General features: G+C 37.2%; 1 protein-coding gene across 1 annotated transcript in view; it reads left to right on the top strand.

Annotated features, from left to right (window-relative positions):
* The window catches only part of LOC127869660 (uncharacterized), a 35,703-nt gene extending 22,335 nt beyond the window's left edge, over positions 1-13,368 (top strand). Inside the window, 12 exon segments of the mRNA XM_052412318.1 lie at positions 60-213; positions 1,031-1,209; positions 2,164-2,292; positions 3,690-3,837; positions 4,237-4,436; positions 6,121-6,277; positions 6,799-6,916; positions 6,918-7,023; positions 7,473-7,707; positions 8,723-8,838; positions 11,667-11,831; positions 12,902-13,368. Of these exon segments, the coding sequence (XP_052268278.1) occupies positions 60-213; positions 1,031-1,209; positions 2,164-2,292; positions 3,690-3,837; positions 4,237-4,436; positions 6,121-6,277; positions 6,799-6,916; positions 6,918-7,023; positions 7,473-7,707; positions 8,723-8,838; positions 11,667-11,831; positions 12,902-13,197 (2,003 nt within the window). The 3' untranslated portion in view covers positions 13,198-13,368.
* Positions 13,369-18,129: the final 4,761 nt, after the last annotated feature.

The raw sequence follows: 18,129 nt of genomic DNA on the forward strand, positions 1-18,129 counted from the left end.
AGGCCAGACTAGCAATGTAGAGGTTAGACTGGCAAACAAACTGTGTGTATATATTTCAGGCCAGGCTAGCAATGTAGAGGTTAGACTGGCAGATGGAGACGAGGATTCAGGGAGGGTGGAGATCAAGTACCTGGGAGAGTGGGGGGTCATCTGTGATGACAACTGGGACAGTTCTGATGCCTCTGTCATATGTCAAATGCTTGGATATAAAGGGTAGGCAGCAGTCACTTTTTATTTAATTTTACTTAGAAAAATTATTAACAGCATGTTTTTACACGTTTTATTATTTTGTTGGTTTATTTTTTTTTTTGGTGTATAATGTTTCGTGTTGAACGTACAGCAGAAACCTGACCCATTTATGATGGCTATTTATGCTTTTTAGTGCCATTAAGCAATATTAGTTAAATGGTTTTAAGGACCATGATTTTATGGTTTTCATCAATTTCTGCAGACAGATTCTTTTTGTTCTGAATTGACTTTTGGTTGTTTGTGCAGTTACACAGTGTATGATTCCTACTACTATTTTCTATGTCGCTGTGCGCTAAATGGCCTTATTAAGGTTTGCTTGCAACAGCTCCATAGCTAAGTGGCTAGTAGTTTAATGGAAATTTTACACTAAATGTCATTGCATCGGGGATCGGGTTTTGGGATAGCTTGTTATTTTCTCAGACAAAATACTTATCAAACATGTTTAATCTTTGCAGATTATTACCACAAGTCAAAATCAACATTCCCATAACAGTCCATGTTTAAGATGGATATATTTGTTGAACAATGAGTTATCAATTGAACCTTGGTCTCGGAAGACTGGGCTAAATGCATGTGCATAAAGTGTCTTCTCAGATTAGCCTGTGCAATCCAATTATTTGGTTAATAAGAAGTCTCATCTGCACAAAAATCCAGTTTAGGCTGAATGTGTTGTCGTTGATTAGTGTGTACAGACCAGACAGGCTACTCAGGGACAACACTTTATGTGCTTGCATTAAGCCCCATTTTCCCAGAATGAGGCTATGATATAATTATGTTATAGGTTTTCAGCGCAGGCAGTCAGTGGGTCAAGGTTTGGTTCAGGGAACGGGAAGTTCCTGCTAGATGAAGTGAACTGCACTGGCACAGAGAAGTCCATTGTTGACTGTATTCATACAGGCTGGAAGGTGCATAACTGTCGTCTCCATGAAGTGGCAGGCGTCAGCTGTCTGCAGAAGAAAGGTGCAGTATCACACTCACAACAACTTTTGCAGTTTTGATAGATTTTATTTGTTCAGAAATATTATGTTACCCCGACTTGTCAGAAGTGATTTGCTGATTATGCCCATCATGTTCCTGTATTCCTGTATCTCAAGTCAGCTTCCATAGTAATGCTGTCACGGCAAAGAAAGGTGCAGTCATTGGGGGTATGTGACTAAAGATAAGAAGCGTATATGTGAGAATTTTAACAAAATGCTGATATAGGGCAATAGAAATGGACAAAACCTACAACATTACAATAAAAAGATTGGCCGCAGTAAATGTTTCTGTGGAGAACGTCTATTTTTAGAACATTCATCTGAATGTCTATAGTTATTGAATCACTGATATAACATAATTTGCTTTTGAAACTTGCTGTTTCGATTAGTTATATTTTGCTTTTATGTACACACATTGGCAAACAAAAAATCACTTGAACATCAAATTCACTGACTCAATTTCAATAAAATTGTTATATTCAAGACAATACCAGACTGTCAACTGATTCCCTATACGTTCCTACGTGTTCCGCTATTTTGAAAGAAATCACATATTTTTATTAACTTTGTACATTTCTTTTGGTTTGTCAAACATATACAAGAGTATTTTCCTTCTCGTTGCAAAGTCTTGTTATGTGTCGGTGATATGTATATGAAGATTTGCTCTTGGAAAAAGGGACTTGATACATGCGCTTAAAGTGCCGTCGCAAATTGGCATGTGCAGTCGGAACAGGTTCATCAGGGACGTCACTTTCCGCCTTTCCAACTAAGTTAGAGTTTTGCTAAGATGAGACTTCTGTTAAACAAAAAATACACTAACAGTGGAAAGATTTGTCCCTGATTAGCCTGTGCAGACTGTACATACCGATTTCCACGGCACTTTCAGACACATGCATTAAGCCCCATTTTCCCAGATGACTTGCAATCCCTACTGTAGCTTGCAGTTCTGAGCAGTACACATGCCCAGAAGGGAGCTGCATCAGTGCCAGTGCTGTTTGTGATGGTTCTTGCAACTGCATGGCAGGCTGTGAGGATGAACGGGGCAACGGGGAACATAGCTGTGAAAGTAGGTCAGCTTGCTTGTTGAAATGAAGTCCCATCTATATACTTGTGAATTTAGGCCATGGCATGTGTTTAAATTACGTTAGCATCTTATATAATTGTAAAAGTAGGTCATTTTTTATGCCCCCGAAGGAGGGCATATAGTGATCGCACTGTATGTCCGTCCGTCTGTCTTTCTGTCACACTTTGCGTTTAGGTTTTGAAAAATGCTCATAACTTCTATGTCCCTTCAGAAGTTACCTTCATATTTTGTATGCATGTGTATATGGACAAGGCCTTTCCATGCGTACACACATTTTGACCCCTTTGACCTTGAACTTAAGGTTCGGGTTTAGGTTTTGAAATGTGTGTTTAGGTTTTTCGAAAAATGCTCATAACTTCTATGTCGCTTCAGATGTAACCTTCATATTTGGTATGCATGTGTACATGTACAAGGCCTTTCCATAGGCACACACATTTTGACCTAGACCCTGAACTGAGGGCCCGCATTTAGGTTTCGAAATCTGCGTTTAGGTTTTGAAAAATGCTAATAACATCTATAAAAGCGTTTTTCAGGGGCATATGTCATCCTATGGAGACAGCTCTTGTTTTCTCTATTTTTAGTTTGGCGTTTTCGGAGAAAACCCGAGGTATTGTCATAGCCTGCTTGTCGTCCGACGTCTGACGTCCGCGTTGTGCTAAAACCTTAACATTGGCTCTAAAATCAAAGTGCTTCCACCTACAACTTTGAAACTTCATATGTAGATGCACCTTGATGAGTTCTACACGCCACACCCATTTTGGGGTCACTAGGTCAAAAGTCAAGGTCACTGTGACCTAAAAAAAAAATATTCTGACAAGCTTTTATTTATTTAAAATTGCACCCGTAGCCGAGCGTGGCACCCGTTATGTGGTGCTCTTGTTTAATTAATATAATTTCATTTTGTCATTATTATTGTTCTTTTCAGGTCAATCTGTGTATTTGTGTTTTGATTGTGAGACAGTTTAAATGTGTTATGTATTCATAGATGCAAAATCAAATATGGAAAATTATTTAATGCTAATGTTATTAGTTATTAGATCATATCAATTACATGGGGAATAAAAAGCCTGTACGTTTGTTGAATGTAAAGACTCCATTAAGATTCTTTTCTTTATTCTTAGCACTAAACATACTATTTCTAGAATACATAATAGAAACATTCATATATTATATGATGAACATGTATTAATTCACTCCCCTGTCTATCCGTTTGTCTATCCATCCATTCATCCATCCATCAATCTATAAATCCATCCATTACATATCTGTTCATGAATTCATTCATTAGTTCATTCCTTATTTCATTCATTCCTTCATTCAAGCACTCATTCCTATTGAATGCAAATGGTTAATCAATTAACATGCGCCTCTGTCTACAGCTGGTTCCATAGATCTAGTGAATGGTACCCAGCATTCTGTGAGTGCTGGACGTGTAGAGATTACTAGGAATGGACTCACGGGAACCATCTGTGATGATTCATGGGATGACAATGATGCAATTGTTGTCTGCAAAATGAAGGGCTTTAAGTATGTAAATCTTATTCTTCAAATGTCATATAGATAATTGTAAGAAATTATGACAGTAACAATTGTTCTTAATTTCTATTTTTGATCAATTTTCAATTAAATATTTAATTATTTTTTAAAGAATATTCATTCAAGATCTATAGTTTGTTTCATTTTGTTTTAAATTCAAAAAACCAAAAACGATAATAATTAATGCAGAAAATCAACAACACTTGAAGGTTGGATATGTTTGATTATTGCAAATGAAACAGTGTAAACAATAGTTTCTTAATGCATGTAATTAAACTTTTAAGCATATCTTTTCTTTTTATAATTGTATAGTGTTAATCACAATTCTCAGCTCAAATTTTATCAAAATAACTTTCAGTCAACCCATACTGTACATCTCAACATTGCTAGGTTTGGAGAAGCCGTTACCGGGGGTTACTTCAGTCCTGGTACGGGACCCATCTGGCTCGACGATGTTGAATGTACGGGGGAGGAGACCAAACTGTCTGACTGTCGGTCTAGCAGCTGGGGAGTGTCCAACTGTGGCCATGCGGAGGACGCTGGGGTCATCTGCAGCAACGACCTGCCACCTCTCCCTGATCTGCCCACTGGTTAGCTGGCTGGGATTACAGATACATTCCAGATTTGTTTGGGGAAATCTGGACTTAATGCATGTGCATAAAGTTTTGTCCCATATTAGCCTGTGCAGTTTTGTTTAAAGGCTGTCTCTTATTAAAGAAACTCTAGTTAATGCGGAAAGTGTCGCCCCTGATTAGCCTGTGCAGACTGCACGGAATAATCTGGGACACTTTACGGACATGCATTAGGCCGAGTTTAACCAGTGTGAGGCTAGCAAGATAGACCAATTATACTTAGGCAAAATTGTAATATTATAAATGTTTTGCGAAGAAAGTAAGTTATAGTAATTGTAAATTTAAATCTCATTTGCACTTCAAGTAGGAGTAACTTGCCCTTGAATGGAATTTGCCCTAGTGTTGAACATTTTTTGTGTGTAAATATAAGCTTTGTTTGATACTTTGTAACAAATATTTTACCCTTTGTTCTCAAAAATAATAATAGTTTTAGATATACTGTTATCAAATATTTTCACATGATGAAATAGGATCTGTTACATGATTAATAACTTCTATTGACCCTAAATGTAAATTATTGATCAACTTTAAATGATTGGCATTTTTGCCAAATGCATTTTTAAACATTCACTGTTGACTTATGGAAAACATTACCTCAATCTGTAATAATGGAAGGCTATTTTCCTTGGTTTGTTTTATTTCTATAGATTTCACAGTAAAATATGTGTTACAACTCAAGTAGCTCTTGAGCTGAAAGCAATTTCCCCATACGGCTAACATGAGTTAATTTACTAACAGAGGCATATGGATGAGAATTAACCACATATTCATCACAATTATCACGACTAAATGTATGAACAAATCCATTAGCTCACAAACTATAAGAAACACATCATGTTTTATCTTTGTATTTGTGTACTTTTTGTGCTTTTGAAATGGTTCAGTTGTTTTAAGTTTGAAGCGACACTAGAAGTGACCTTGTTATTTATTTTTTTTAAACTTATTTTCATTGACATGTTGACAAATTAATAAACTTATTAATTCAACACATGATTGTAGCTATGAATATTAAATTTGTTATCAATCTAGGGAATGGCTCACCTAATCATTGCTTAAGACAAATGTGTCCATGTTAAAGGCCAATGTATTCCACTCATGGACGAATTCATTGGATAGTGAAATCATCTGTTGTTTTATGTTAATAAACTAAGAAACAAATAGTTACTTGAAAAAAAAGTCATAAGATATGATACTAAAAGCCTGCATCAGCTAGGTCCCAGCTTAGATAGAAGAGCTTGCTATTATAGAGTTGTACCGTTGACCCATCCGACTCGAGGACCATTTACCCTAATTATGGCAGTTATTTAATGCATTCCATTTGGGAATCCTTTGTGGCCTCTCTAAGGCCATTTTTCAGGGAAAAAAGATCAAAACTGTCTTGTTCACTGAAGAAAATTTAAATATGAGCCGGTCAGTGGCAAAAAAACTGGCTTAATACATGTGTGTCAAGTATTGTTCAATGTTATCCCGGGCGGTTCTCACTTTTAGCCTAAACTGAATTTTCATGTAGATGATACTTCTTTTAAACAAAAATTCTATTCAAGGGGAATTCTTCTTCAATGATTAGACTGTGGGGATTGCACAGGCTAATCCGGGATGATGCATTAAGCCCAATATTTTCCAAGATCTCATATGTTTACAGAATCTCCTCACATCGCCCCAACATTGGAACTTGTCGATGGGCATGATGAGCATAGTGGTCGTGTAGAGATGGTGGTCAATAACCAGCAGGGTACCATCTGTGATGACCAGTGGGACGATAACGATGCCGCTGTCGTCTGCAGAATGCTCGGATACAAGTCAGTGCATTCTCGAATTTGTGGAAGACCTGTATAGACTTTCAATTTTTTTTTTAATTAATCAAGTATGAAAGGCTGCAATTGACTTATAATATGTTTAAACTGTCTGTTGAATGCATGTTTCAGCTTAATCTAGTACAGTCTTTTTGTATCTCCATCAAACAATGAAACAATGAAGTTCAGGCCCCTTGATCACTAGGCCAGGTTTTCAGGATGTCAATTCAGACAAAAAACTTGAATCAGTGATTTTCTTTATTAACAGCACTCTGTCAAAACATGAGCTAAATGCATGTGCGCGAAATGTCGTCCCAGATTAGCCTGTGCAGTCCACATTGGCAAATCAGGGATGAAACTTTCCGCCCAAATCAGATTTTTGTTAAAACGAGAGGTGGAAAATGTTGTTTTTGATTAGCCTTAGTGGACTGCATTGGGTAATCTGGGACGAATCTTTACTCATATTCATTTAGCCCAGTTTTTACAGAACTAGTTTGATATATAAATAAATCAATATTCTGCTGCAGGAAAGGCACAGCAAAGGTTAACGGTCACTTCGGTTCGGGCAGTTCAAAGCTGAGCATCCTTCTTGATGACGTAGATTGTGTCGGCACCGAGGCATCCATCTTGGACTGCCGCCACAGTGGGACTGGGTGTCCATAATTGCGGCCACGGCGAGGATGCAGGTGTGATCTGCAGTAATGAGCAGGCAGCTACAAACTCAAGCGGCTCTGAAACAAATTTTAGATGCGGTAAGAAATGGTTAAATGGTAGATGAGGAGCTTTGATTTATGAGGTCAAGGACGTTTGGAATAAAGAAAACTTAGTGCGCGGGACAGTTTGTCGGTTTGCGGTTGGCAAAAATGTCTTCAAATGTTTATTTTAAAGAGAAATGTGCTCAATCTATCTTAGCGGTTTGTTTTTTTTGGTAGAACACTAAATGGTTATTATTGACTTTTATCAATCGCTTTTGTGTTTACCAATCTACTGGTGTCTTGAAAGAAGCAATGGGTTCCGCAAAATGCCAAAAGTTTACCTTGCTATGTAAACCTAAAGATGTAAAAAAGGTAGAATCGTTTGTATACATTAACAGATGAAAGGTTTAAATAGTCACACTTCCACTTTACAGGCAATCATGTGATCAATGGCACTTTTGTTTAGATATATTTACAATTTAATACTGGTAATATTTTGCTGGTAGGACTTCGACCAATGGAACATAGATCAAGAAAGAAGCGAGAGGAACCAGAAGGTCTGAAGGAGTTGGCACCTCCACCAAAGTTTGAAGCGATCATAGGTGGCTTCACTGCATCTAAGGGCATGTACCCATGGCAGGTCGGCGTCCATAAACTGGAGGCAGGAGGCGTCTTCAGTCACTGGTGTGGAGGGACCATTCTTAGTGAACACTGGATCCTCAGTGCTGCCCACTGCTTTGAGTATGTCTGTGTTCATCTATTATGAGCTCCTCTCTGGGAAAACTGGGATTAATGCACTGGTGTAAAGTGTCGTCCCAAATTAGCCTGTGCAGATTGTGCAATCAGGGAAAACATTATCCGCCTACCATGGATTCTCATTTAGAAGAGACTTTCTTTGAACAAAAAAAATCCATAAAAGCGTAGTGTCGTCCCATATAAGCCTGTGCGGACTGCACAGGCAGTAATTCTTATGTTATGGTATAGGTTTCCTGATTGGTGTGCTATGTAATTCAGAAATGCTAATTTATATCATAAAAGTTGCAATATCAATAATAAAACTAACTGTGTAATATATAGTGACCAAAGAGAAGGATCTAGGATAAATCAATATTCTAATTTACTATGTCTACCTCACATGAAACTTTGTGAAAACATTTTGATAGATGACACATGCCAACATCAGTTTTTCTACACATGAGCTTTGCACAGTTTACATTCTTATTGATTGATTGGGGGCTAATTTATTTCTTAAGTGTATTATTATATCCATTTGTATCTATATAACTACTAGACATATGAAGCTGAAACTTTGCCAATCATCATTAGATAGATGCTATAATATTTCAGTGCTGTAATTTACAGAAGTGCATGTCATAGATTTTATTTATATACTATCTTAAATAGGTAATAAATTTGTGAAAATCTCCAATGTGCAGCATTAATATTGTTCGTTATTAAAGCACAAATGTACTACAATAGAACACTGAGACCTACGAGTATGCAAATCGGTTTCTGGACATACAAAAATTTTTCACTACCAATTGCTACCTGATTGTATATTTTGATGTAAAATTTGTAAAATAATACATCTGTTTTAATTGTTGCTCCTGCTTGAACACATATGTACATTGTTTTTAGCCTTGTTAACAATTCAAGACTCATTAAAATGCTCTTTTTACAAATAAATAAAAAGAACAGTGTTATAAAGATGCTTGTCAATGTCATGTCATACCATTTATATCTATACAAATTGCAGGGATCTTACAAAGGGCCACATACTTGTGCGAACTGGTGATCATGACACCAAGAAACAAGACGTGTTTGAGCAGGAATTTGAGCTGGAGCACATGATACCTCATCCCAGATATGACTGTGAGTACCTCACCCCAGATATGACTGTGAGTACTTCACCCAATATATGACTGTGAGTACTTCACCCCAGATATGACTGTGAGTACCTCACCCCAGATATGACTGTGAGTACCTCACCCCAGATATGACTGTGAATACCTCACCCCAGATATGACTGTGAGTACCTCACCTCAGATATGACTTTGAGTACCTCACCCCAGATATGACTGTGAGTACCTCATCCCAGATATGACTGTGAGTACCTCATCCCAGATATGACTGTGAGTACCTCACCTCAGATATGACTGTGATAACCTCATCCCATATATGACTGTGAGTACCTCATCCCAGATATGACTGTGAGTACCTCACCCCAGATATGACTGTGAGTACCTCACCTCAGATATGACTGTGAGTACCTCACCTCAGATATGACTGTGAGTACCTCACCCCAGATATGACTGTGAGTACCTCATCCCAGATATGACTGTGAGTACCTCATCCCAGATATGACTGTGAGTACCTCACCTCAGATATGACTGTGAGTACATCATCCCAGATATGACTGTGAGTACCTCACCCCAGATATGACTGAGAGTACCTCATCCCAGATATGACTGTGAGTACCTCATCCCAGATATGACTGTGAGTACCTCACCTCAGATATGACTGTGAGTACATCATCCCAGATATGACTGTGATTACCTCATCCTAGATATGACTGTGAGTACCTCATCTCAGATATGACTGTGAGTACCTCATCCCAGATATGACTGTGAGTACCTCACCTCAGATATGACTGTGAGTACATCATCCCAGATATGACTGTGAGTACCTCATCCCAGATATGACTGTGAGTACCTCACCCCAGATATGACTGTGAGTATCTCACCTCAGATATGACTGTGAGTACCTCATCCCAGATATGACTGTGAGTACCTCACCCCAGATATGACTGTGGGTACCTCACCCCAGATATGACTGTGAGTACCTCATCCCAGATATGACTGTGAGTATCTCATCCCAAATATGACTGCGAGAACCTCACCTCAGATATGACCTTGAGTACCTCACCTCAAATATGACTGTGAGTACCTCATCCCAGATATGAGTGTGAGTACCTCAACCCAGATATGACTGTGAGTACCTCACCTCAGATATGACTGTGAGTACTCACCCCAGAACTGACTGTGAGTACCTCACCTCAGATATGACAGTGAGTACCTCATCCCAGATATGACTGTGAGTACTTCACCCCATATATGACTGTGAGTACCTTACCCCAGAACTGACTGTGAGTACCTCACCTCAGATATGACAGTGAGTACCTCACCTTAGATATGACTGTGAGTACCTCACCTCAGATATGACATGTGAGTACCTCACCTCAGATATGACTGTGAGTACCTCACCTCAGATATGACTGTGAGTACCTCACCCCAGATATGACTGTGAGTACCTCATCCCAGATATGACTGTGAGTACCTCACCCAGATATGACTGTGAGTACCTCATCCCAGATATGACTGTGAGTAACTCATCCCAGATATGACTGTGAGTACCTCATCCCAGATATGACTTTGAGTACCTCACCTCAGATATGACTGAGTACATCATCTCAGATATGACTGTGAGTACTTCACCCCATATATGACTGTGAGTACCTCACCCCAGATATGACTGTGAGTACCTCATCCCAGATATGACTGTGAGTACCTCACCTCAGATATGACTGTGAGTACCTCATCCCAGATATGACTGTGAGTACCTCACCTCAGATATGACTGTGAGTACCTCACCCCAGATATGACTGTGAGTACCTCACCCCAGATATGACTGTGAGTACCTCATCCCAGATATGACTGTGAGTATCTCATCCCAAATATGACTGCGAGAACCTCACCTCAGATATGACCTTGAGTACCTCACCCCAAATATGACTGTGAGTACCTCACCCCAGATATGAGTGTGAGTACCTCACCCCAGATATGAGTGTGAGTACCTCAACCCAGATATGACTGTGAGTACCTCATCCCAGATATGACAGTGAGTACCTCACCTTAGATATGACTGTGAGCACCTCACCCCAGATATGACTGTGAGCACCTCACCCCAGATATGACTGTGAGTACCTTACCTCAGATATGACTGTGAGTACCTCATCCCAGATATGACTTTGAGTACCTCACCTCAGATATGACAGTGAGTACCTCACTTTAGATATGACTGTGAGTACCTCACCTCAGATATGACTGTGAGTACCTCACCTCAGATATGACTGTGAGTACCTCACCTCAGATATGACTGTGAGTACCTCACCTCAGATATGACTGTGAGTACCTCACCCCAGATATGACTGTGAGTCACACAGAGACATGTAGTGTATATTGATGAACATAGCATGGATGCACATACTAATAGAAGATGATGCTTTCCGCTTAGGCTGGTTTTTTGTTTAGAAAAGGACCTTTATCGACAAATACAATAAAAGCGAAAAGTGTGGTCCCAGATAAGTTTTTGCTGACTGCGAACGCTAATCTGGGATGACACTTTACCCTTTTTACTTAGGCCTGGTTTTCATAGAATGAGGCTAAAATGGTTTATCCAGCACCAACTGGGGAAATTTGCTTATCAAACACAGAATTTTTTCAATTAGTAATTTTAATCATAAATTTCTCAAACATGTATATCTCACTCATAGTTATTAAAGATGAGTGACCTTTTTAAAGACTTTAGTGTACCAGAAAATTTTCCTTAAGCAATGTAGGGAATAACTCTAAACCTTCAATTTTAGAACATTTTTACTGATTTGTTTGTGTGTTTTATTCTCTGGGCATATGTTTTTGCAGCGGACAACTTTGACTATGACCTTGCACTGCTGAAGGTGAAACGGAAGAATGGATCTGGCATAAAGTTCAGCGATGAGGTACAGGCAGCGTGTCTCCCTGATGACAGCATGCGCTATGTGCCAGGGGTGAAGTGTCACATCTCCGGCTGGGGGAAAACAGAGTTTGGTAGGCAATATCAATACATGTGAGCCTCGCTCAGTGACAAGTGGGTTTAATGCATGTGTGTAAAGTGTTGTCCCAGATTGGACTGCACAGCCTAATCAGGGACAAGTGGGTTTAATGCATGTGTGTAAAGTGTTGTCCCAGATTGGACTGCACAGCCTAATCAGGGACAATTGGGTTTAATGCATGTGTGTAAAGTGTTGTCCCAGATTGAACTGCACAGCCTAATCAGGGACAACACTTTTTGGCTTAACTGGATTTTCGTCAATAATGGTCTTCCTTTAACAAAAAAATTCAATAAAAGTGCAGAGTGTCGTCTCTGATAAGCCTGCTATACCCACATGCATTAAACCCCTTTTGTTCACATAGTGTGTCTTATGTACTGAATGGAGTTTCATATTTTTTTCAAACAATTCTGATTAGAGATTTTCTTAGTCGGAAGGGGGGGGGGGTAAATATTGTTATGGCTGGAATCTAGAAGACATGTATGGAAATTAAAAATGTTGCATCAAATTTTCAGGAAACTTCATCATTTTAAAGAATTATTCCGATGGGATGAAGTATTTGAAAGGCTGCAACTTTTGAAGAATAAAAAAAGCTCTGTGAAGCATTTTATTTGACAAGCAGTCTGTGATGAAAATGTCCAAATTGCAGCATTAATACTGCACATTATTTAAGCACAAATGTACTAGAATGGGAATACTGAGAAGGCATTTACCTATGATTATGCAAATTTGTTAATGGTTACTTTTAAGGACCATAAGGCACATATTAAATGAATGCCAGGAGGGGAAAGGTAAAGGTCACAGGGGATTGTATCAGGATATTGGTTTTGGCACAATATCTAGAGATTTCTTAGGATCATAAATATATAGTATTTAATAATTAGTTTTTACAGAAGATCACCCTTAATTGTTTTCACATCCGAAGGCAAGGTCACAGGTAACACTTTACTTCAAGTTGAGATGTGTCGATTTTATACATGTTTTATATGATTGATTGTGCTTTGTTTCAACTACTGTTTTACTTCATGTTTTATAACTTAAATGTCTGTGATCCCATGTTTGTTACAGGATACCAGAATCTGCTAAAGTCTGCTTCAGTGCCAATAATAAGTGACGTGACTTGTCAGCGTTTGTACAAAACACTGACGCCCAACATGGTGTGTGCTGGGTACCTTGAAGGCGGTATAGACTCGTGCGCGGGAGACTCGGGCGGCCCACTGGTCTGTGAGGTGGACAGAAAATACTATGTGATGGGTGCAACATCGTTTGGCGCGGGCTGTGCCGAGCCCAATGCCCCAGGCGTGTATGCCCGTGTGACAGCCTTCCTGCCGTGGATCAGAAATACCATGCAGAGATTTGCATAGACAAAACTGCATAGTATTAGTGTTGAAAATAGTGACAAATTATTCAGAAATTAAAAACGTTAAATACTATGGGTGATGCGTACAAATGTTTGGAACATATAAAGAAATTTCTCTTAAAATGTACAGGCCTTGATCAAAACATTGTTTTGTTTAATAAACAATGATGCTGTAGTGTGTCTATGTTATTTATTGGGGATGAAGAAGAATTTATTCCCTTCTTCGAGGATGTATCTGGATGTCTGTCGGCCAATTATCAGCCATAACTTGGCCATTTGTTTATGGATGTTAAAATAAATTGGCACAAATGTAAATCATAAGGATTCGACATGCCACATGTTATACTGATCTCACTACCTCAAAGTTAAAGGTAACACTTAAGAGGTGAAAGGTCACATAGGGCCATAAAACAGCTTGAAAACTCCTGTCTGACGTAACTTTGCGATACATTGATGGATTTTAAAATAACTTGGCACATGTGTAAACTGACATAACATGTAATACCCGTCTCTCTACTTCAAAGTTCAAGGCCATACTTACAGGCCAAAGGTCAAATTTTATCATAATTCATACTAAGGTTTAATACCAAGTCCTTTTTCTATACATGGGTGTGTTGTGCTCATTTGTAATTTTACCTGGCTTTAATTATAATTATTTTATGCGATTATTTTAACCCAGTTTACAAGTATAACGGAAACTTAAATCAATTTCACTTGATACGAAATATAATGATCATGTTAAATCACTGCCGACTTCTTATGACTTTATGCATGCAGAGAATACTAGAATCGTGTTAAATACATATATAAGCTTATTTAACAACAAGATGTAGTACACACTTTCCTAACAGCGACTAGCTACATTATCTCTAAAATAAACCAAAATCTAATCTTTGCTTGGGTTTAATTGCACAATCCCTTCGTGACCATGGCAAGTAAGGCTCATATTTGAAAATGTCTCTTGGTTTTAGAGCAAATGTTCTTTCTTTCTAATACAATATAGACCCTTCATAGGGCTTTAATTGATCAACGTGCAACACTTGCATCGATGATTCAGGTTCTTTATGTACTTTGTAGATTAGACCACTTATTTTCTCTGTATACATAGTCTTAATGTAATGATCATTCCAATCTCGAAAATATTGTTAAGATACACACAGTTTAATTATGAAAATATTGCTTTTGTTGCACCTTTTGATAAACCCATCTGATGTATTTTGGCTTTAATGCGCGAGTAGAGGTTTTCTTAATATTTTAATTGAGCTTAATAATTAAGACACTTGCGACCTTGGTCGGTCTGAATTTTAGAAGGAAATCAAAACTGCTAAATTACTTGTTTACCTCAGATTTCAGATTGCAGTTTTATTGTGTATTGCTAATGTCAATTTTTATTTTGTAACGTAAAACCAAAGACTTATCAATGTATATTGATAAGTCTTTGGTAAAACAAACTAATATATACCCATAGCTGTTCCTAGTCTTTGGAAGTAGGCCCATAACGTATACGAAAATATCTGCAGAACACGGGAAGCTTCTATTTATTTTGTATATAAAAAGGGTTTTCCATTAATCAGGTCCCGGTTTTCGTTGTACATTTGCGTATCCATATACCTACATCTTTGGCCAAACCCAGCCAACAAAATCTACGATCAAAGACTTCAATCCGTCTATACCTGCAAAGACGACCGGAATACCTCTGACAGTGCAAATGATCACAGATCTCAGATCGGAGAGGCTGCCGTGGTAACCACAATGTACAAAAGTTCATCCGAGACTATTAAGGCTTTTCATGACTGAAGAAGCTCGAAAAACCCTTCATTGGGATAATTAACACCACTGTGTAGCGGTGTACCAGTACGACTGCGTTTTAATCTATAAAGTTTTCTTATAGACTCGTCCTTTTGTTGTATAGTCTTCCGGTCTCGAACATCTAGCAAATCAGGCTTTAAGTTTGTGTCCTCATGTTTATCTTCCGAAAACGGATTCACTACTTGACGGGGATCTTACTATTTTTTAGTTTTGAATTGCATTTAAGTTATTTTATGAAAGCATCTTTCCTTTCTAGAAAATCTATTTCTAAAAGGCCTAACGCTTCAGAAATGGTTTCAGCACACTTCCCTTTACACAAGAACTATGTGCACGCTTTACACTGATTTCAGCACACTTCCCTTTACACAAGAACTACGTGCACGCTTTACACAGAGGCATCTGTTCAGTTGATTATTTTTCTTAAATTAATGGCCTTAATAAAACCAAAACTTTCTTCTTTGGTTTTATTTCATGCAAATTCTACCCCACTACCTATTACTGGATGACAACCATTTACCGTATCGTAATTTCAACTGAACGGAATACATTTCAGTTCTCGGCACTTCGGACAATCGATGGACTATTTGATTTAATTTGTGGCTGTCCAATTGCTCAAGTTCTTGTAGAGTTATTTGATCAATATCTGATATTTTATCACGGATATTTGTCTCACTATGTATATCCATATAAATATCGGTTATACAAATCTCGGCATCAAGATTGACATAATGTACCAATGCTCAGAAATTTCAGGCACCGGGTTACTTAATTTCACAATCCAACGTGTCAAATTCACCTGGCTTTAATTGTTCATTAACCGGAGGGTCGCCTAAGTCTAACCTTATTACTGGCGTTTCCATTTGCGTGCAAGATTAATTGGGAGGGACATCGACTTTTTATGTGTTAGGAAGGTAAAAAGTCAATCCACCCCCGTGTCACATCAGTGCAGTCTCGCTTGCAAATGATTTCTTTTTTCTTTTTTTAAATTCAATATCATACATACAATGTAAACATGTATATGATCATACAACATAGTGATTGTACAAAGCAATAAAGTTCAAACATGTTATACAAGATATGCTAATATATATTTTTTAGAGAGAAAGGAAAAGAAAAGAACAGAGGAATAGTTATGAAAAATGATGAGTTGTATAAAGTCGGAAGAAAGCATGCTGGACTTGTGTGTTTTGTTGTATATTCACAATGATCTTGTCAGATTGAAAAAAAGAAAATAAAATAAACATAAGTGTTTTAGAGAGATAAACTAACATTATAGTGAAATGTATATAAGTGGACAAAACATTATGAGAATTTAATCCGATTCCATTTTTGTTCAAAGATTTGTAATGAGTCATTACTGAGGGCTATTTATTTCTCAATCTGGACTTTTAGTTTAAGACTATGGACAAAACAATTAAAATTTGGTACTTGTTTTTTGTACTTCATGTTTAAGATAAAATATTTCATCAATATGACCATAAAATTCACAATATTATTACAGTCTATTGATTTCAATGAGTTAATTCCGAAACTTACATTTAAGAAAGATAGTTTAACGTTTAGTTGATGTTGTTCAAGAAAAGATATTAATTGATTCCAAATAGGCTGGATGTGTTTGCACTCCCAAAAAAAAGATGTTCTATATTTTCAATGTTTTCACTGCAGAAGTCACACAGATTTGAGTTAGATAATTTGCATTTAAAGAGATATTTATTTGTAGCTATAATTCTATGGATGTATTTATATTGAAAATTTCTCAGTGTGTTTTCAATAGTTGCTTTATATGGCATGGTAAATATGTGTTTCCAATTAAGTTCATTTTCTCCAAAAAGGACTTGCCATTTATTTTGGATTTTGGAGTTTTCTGTAGGGTTTTTAATTTGTAGTGTGTAAAATATTTATTTGTTTTGTTTTTTCTTCCAAGTATGTTTTCTACAAATGTTGTTTGAGTACATGGTGTATTATTTGTATTGATTTCAGATTTAATATGTATGGGTATGCTTTTGATTAGTGTGTAGTATTTCAGAAAATTATTTGAAGGTATTCCGTATATGTAGCATATATTATCAAAAGAGTAGAAATCCTTAATTCTGTAGTCATATAATTGGTCGAAATATTTAATGCTTCGTTCAAACCAATCTTTATAGAAAAACGTCTTATTGTTTGAAGTTATGTCTTTATTGTTCCATAAAATTGTTTTACTGCTGGTTCGGGTTTCTAAGTTATGAGTGACATCCCTCACTCCACGCTGATAGAACATCAGACAGAAATATGTTTTCGTTTGCAATTTCATGTAAGATAGTATTGCTGATGTTACATTCAAAGAGTAAGGAGTCACCATATTTTTTTAGGATTTTCTGGTAGAATAATTTCCATTTACTCGTATTGGTATTATCTAGGTATCTTTTAACCCAGCTGCATTTGATTGCATTCAAGAATGAGTCAATGTTCGTTAATTGGATACCTCCATTTTCTACAGATTGAATTAACTGAGTTCTTTTTATTTTATCAGGCTTACCGTCCCATATGAAATTAAATATTGCTGATTTTATATCGTTAATAACATCATTTGGTGGATTTGGGAGAACTGTTAATACATATATTAATTTAGGAAGTGCAAACGTTTTCAATACTGTGTTTTTTCCGATTAGTGTAAGTTTACGATGATGCCATGATTTTAAGCAGTTTTTGAAATTCTGTAATTTAGGTAGTATGTTTTTAATAACTGTATCTTTTTCATTATTTGTGAAAGTAATTCCTAACGTTGTGGCTTCATCGGATGTCCAATTAAATTTCATTTCTTTTTTATATTGGACATTACTTTGTTTTAATTTACCTACTCGTAGCACAGTACATTTACTTTTGTTTAGTTTAAGACCCGATGCCATTCCGTAAAGGGTTAGCGACTCTATTAGGTTATGGAAAGAATCGTAATTGTCATTTAAAAAATATGTTGCATCGTCGGCAAATAAGGATTGTTTGATTTCTTCGTCAGGTTCTAGTGATATGCCTTTTATGTGTTTATTTGATTGGATGTGATGTGATAGATACTCGATGCAAATAATAAATAGCGATGATGAGAGTGGACATCCTTGTCGAACCCCTCGTTCGATGTTAAAACTGTTTG

The sequence above is a fragment of the Dreissena polymorpha genome, chromosome 2, assembly GCF_020536995.1.
Source record: "Dreissena polymorpha isolate Duluth1 chromosome 2, UMN_Dpol_1.0, whole genome shotgun sequence".
NCBI classification, from domain to species: Eukaryota; Metazoa; Mollusca; class Bivalvia; order Myida; family Dreissenidae; genus Dreissena; species Dreissena polymorpha.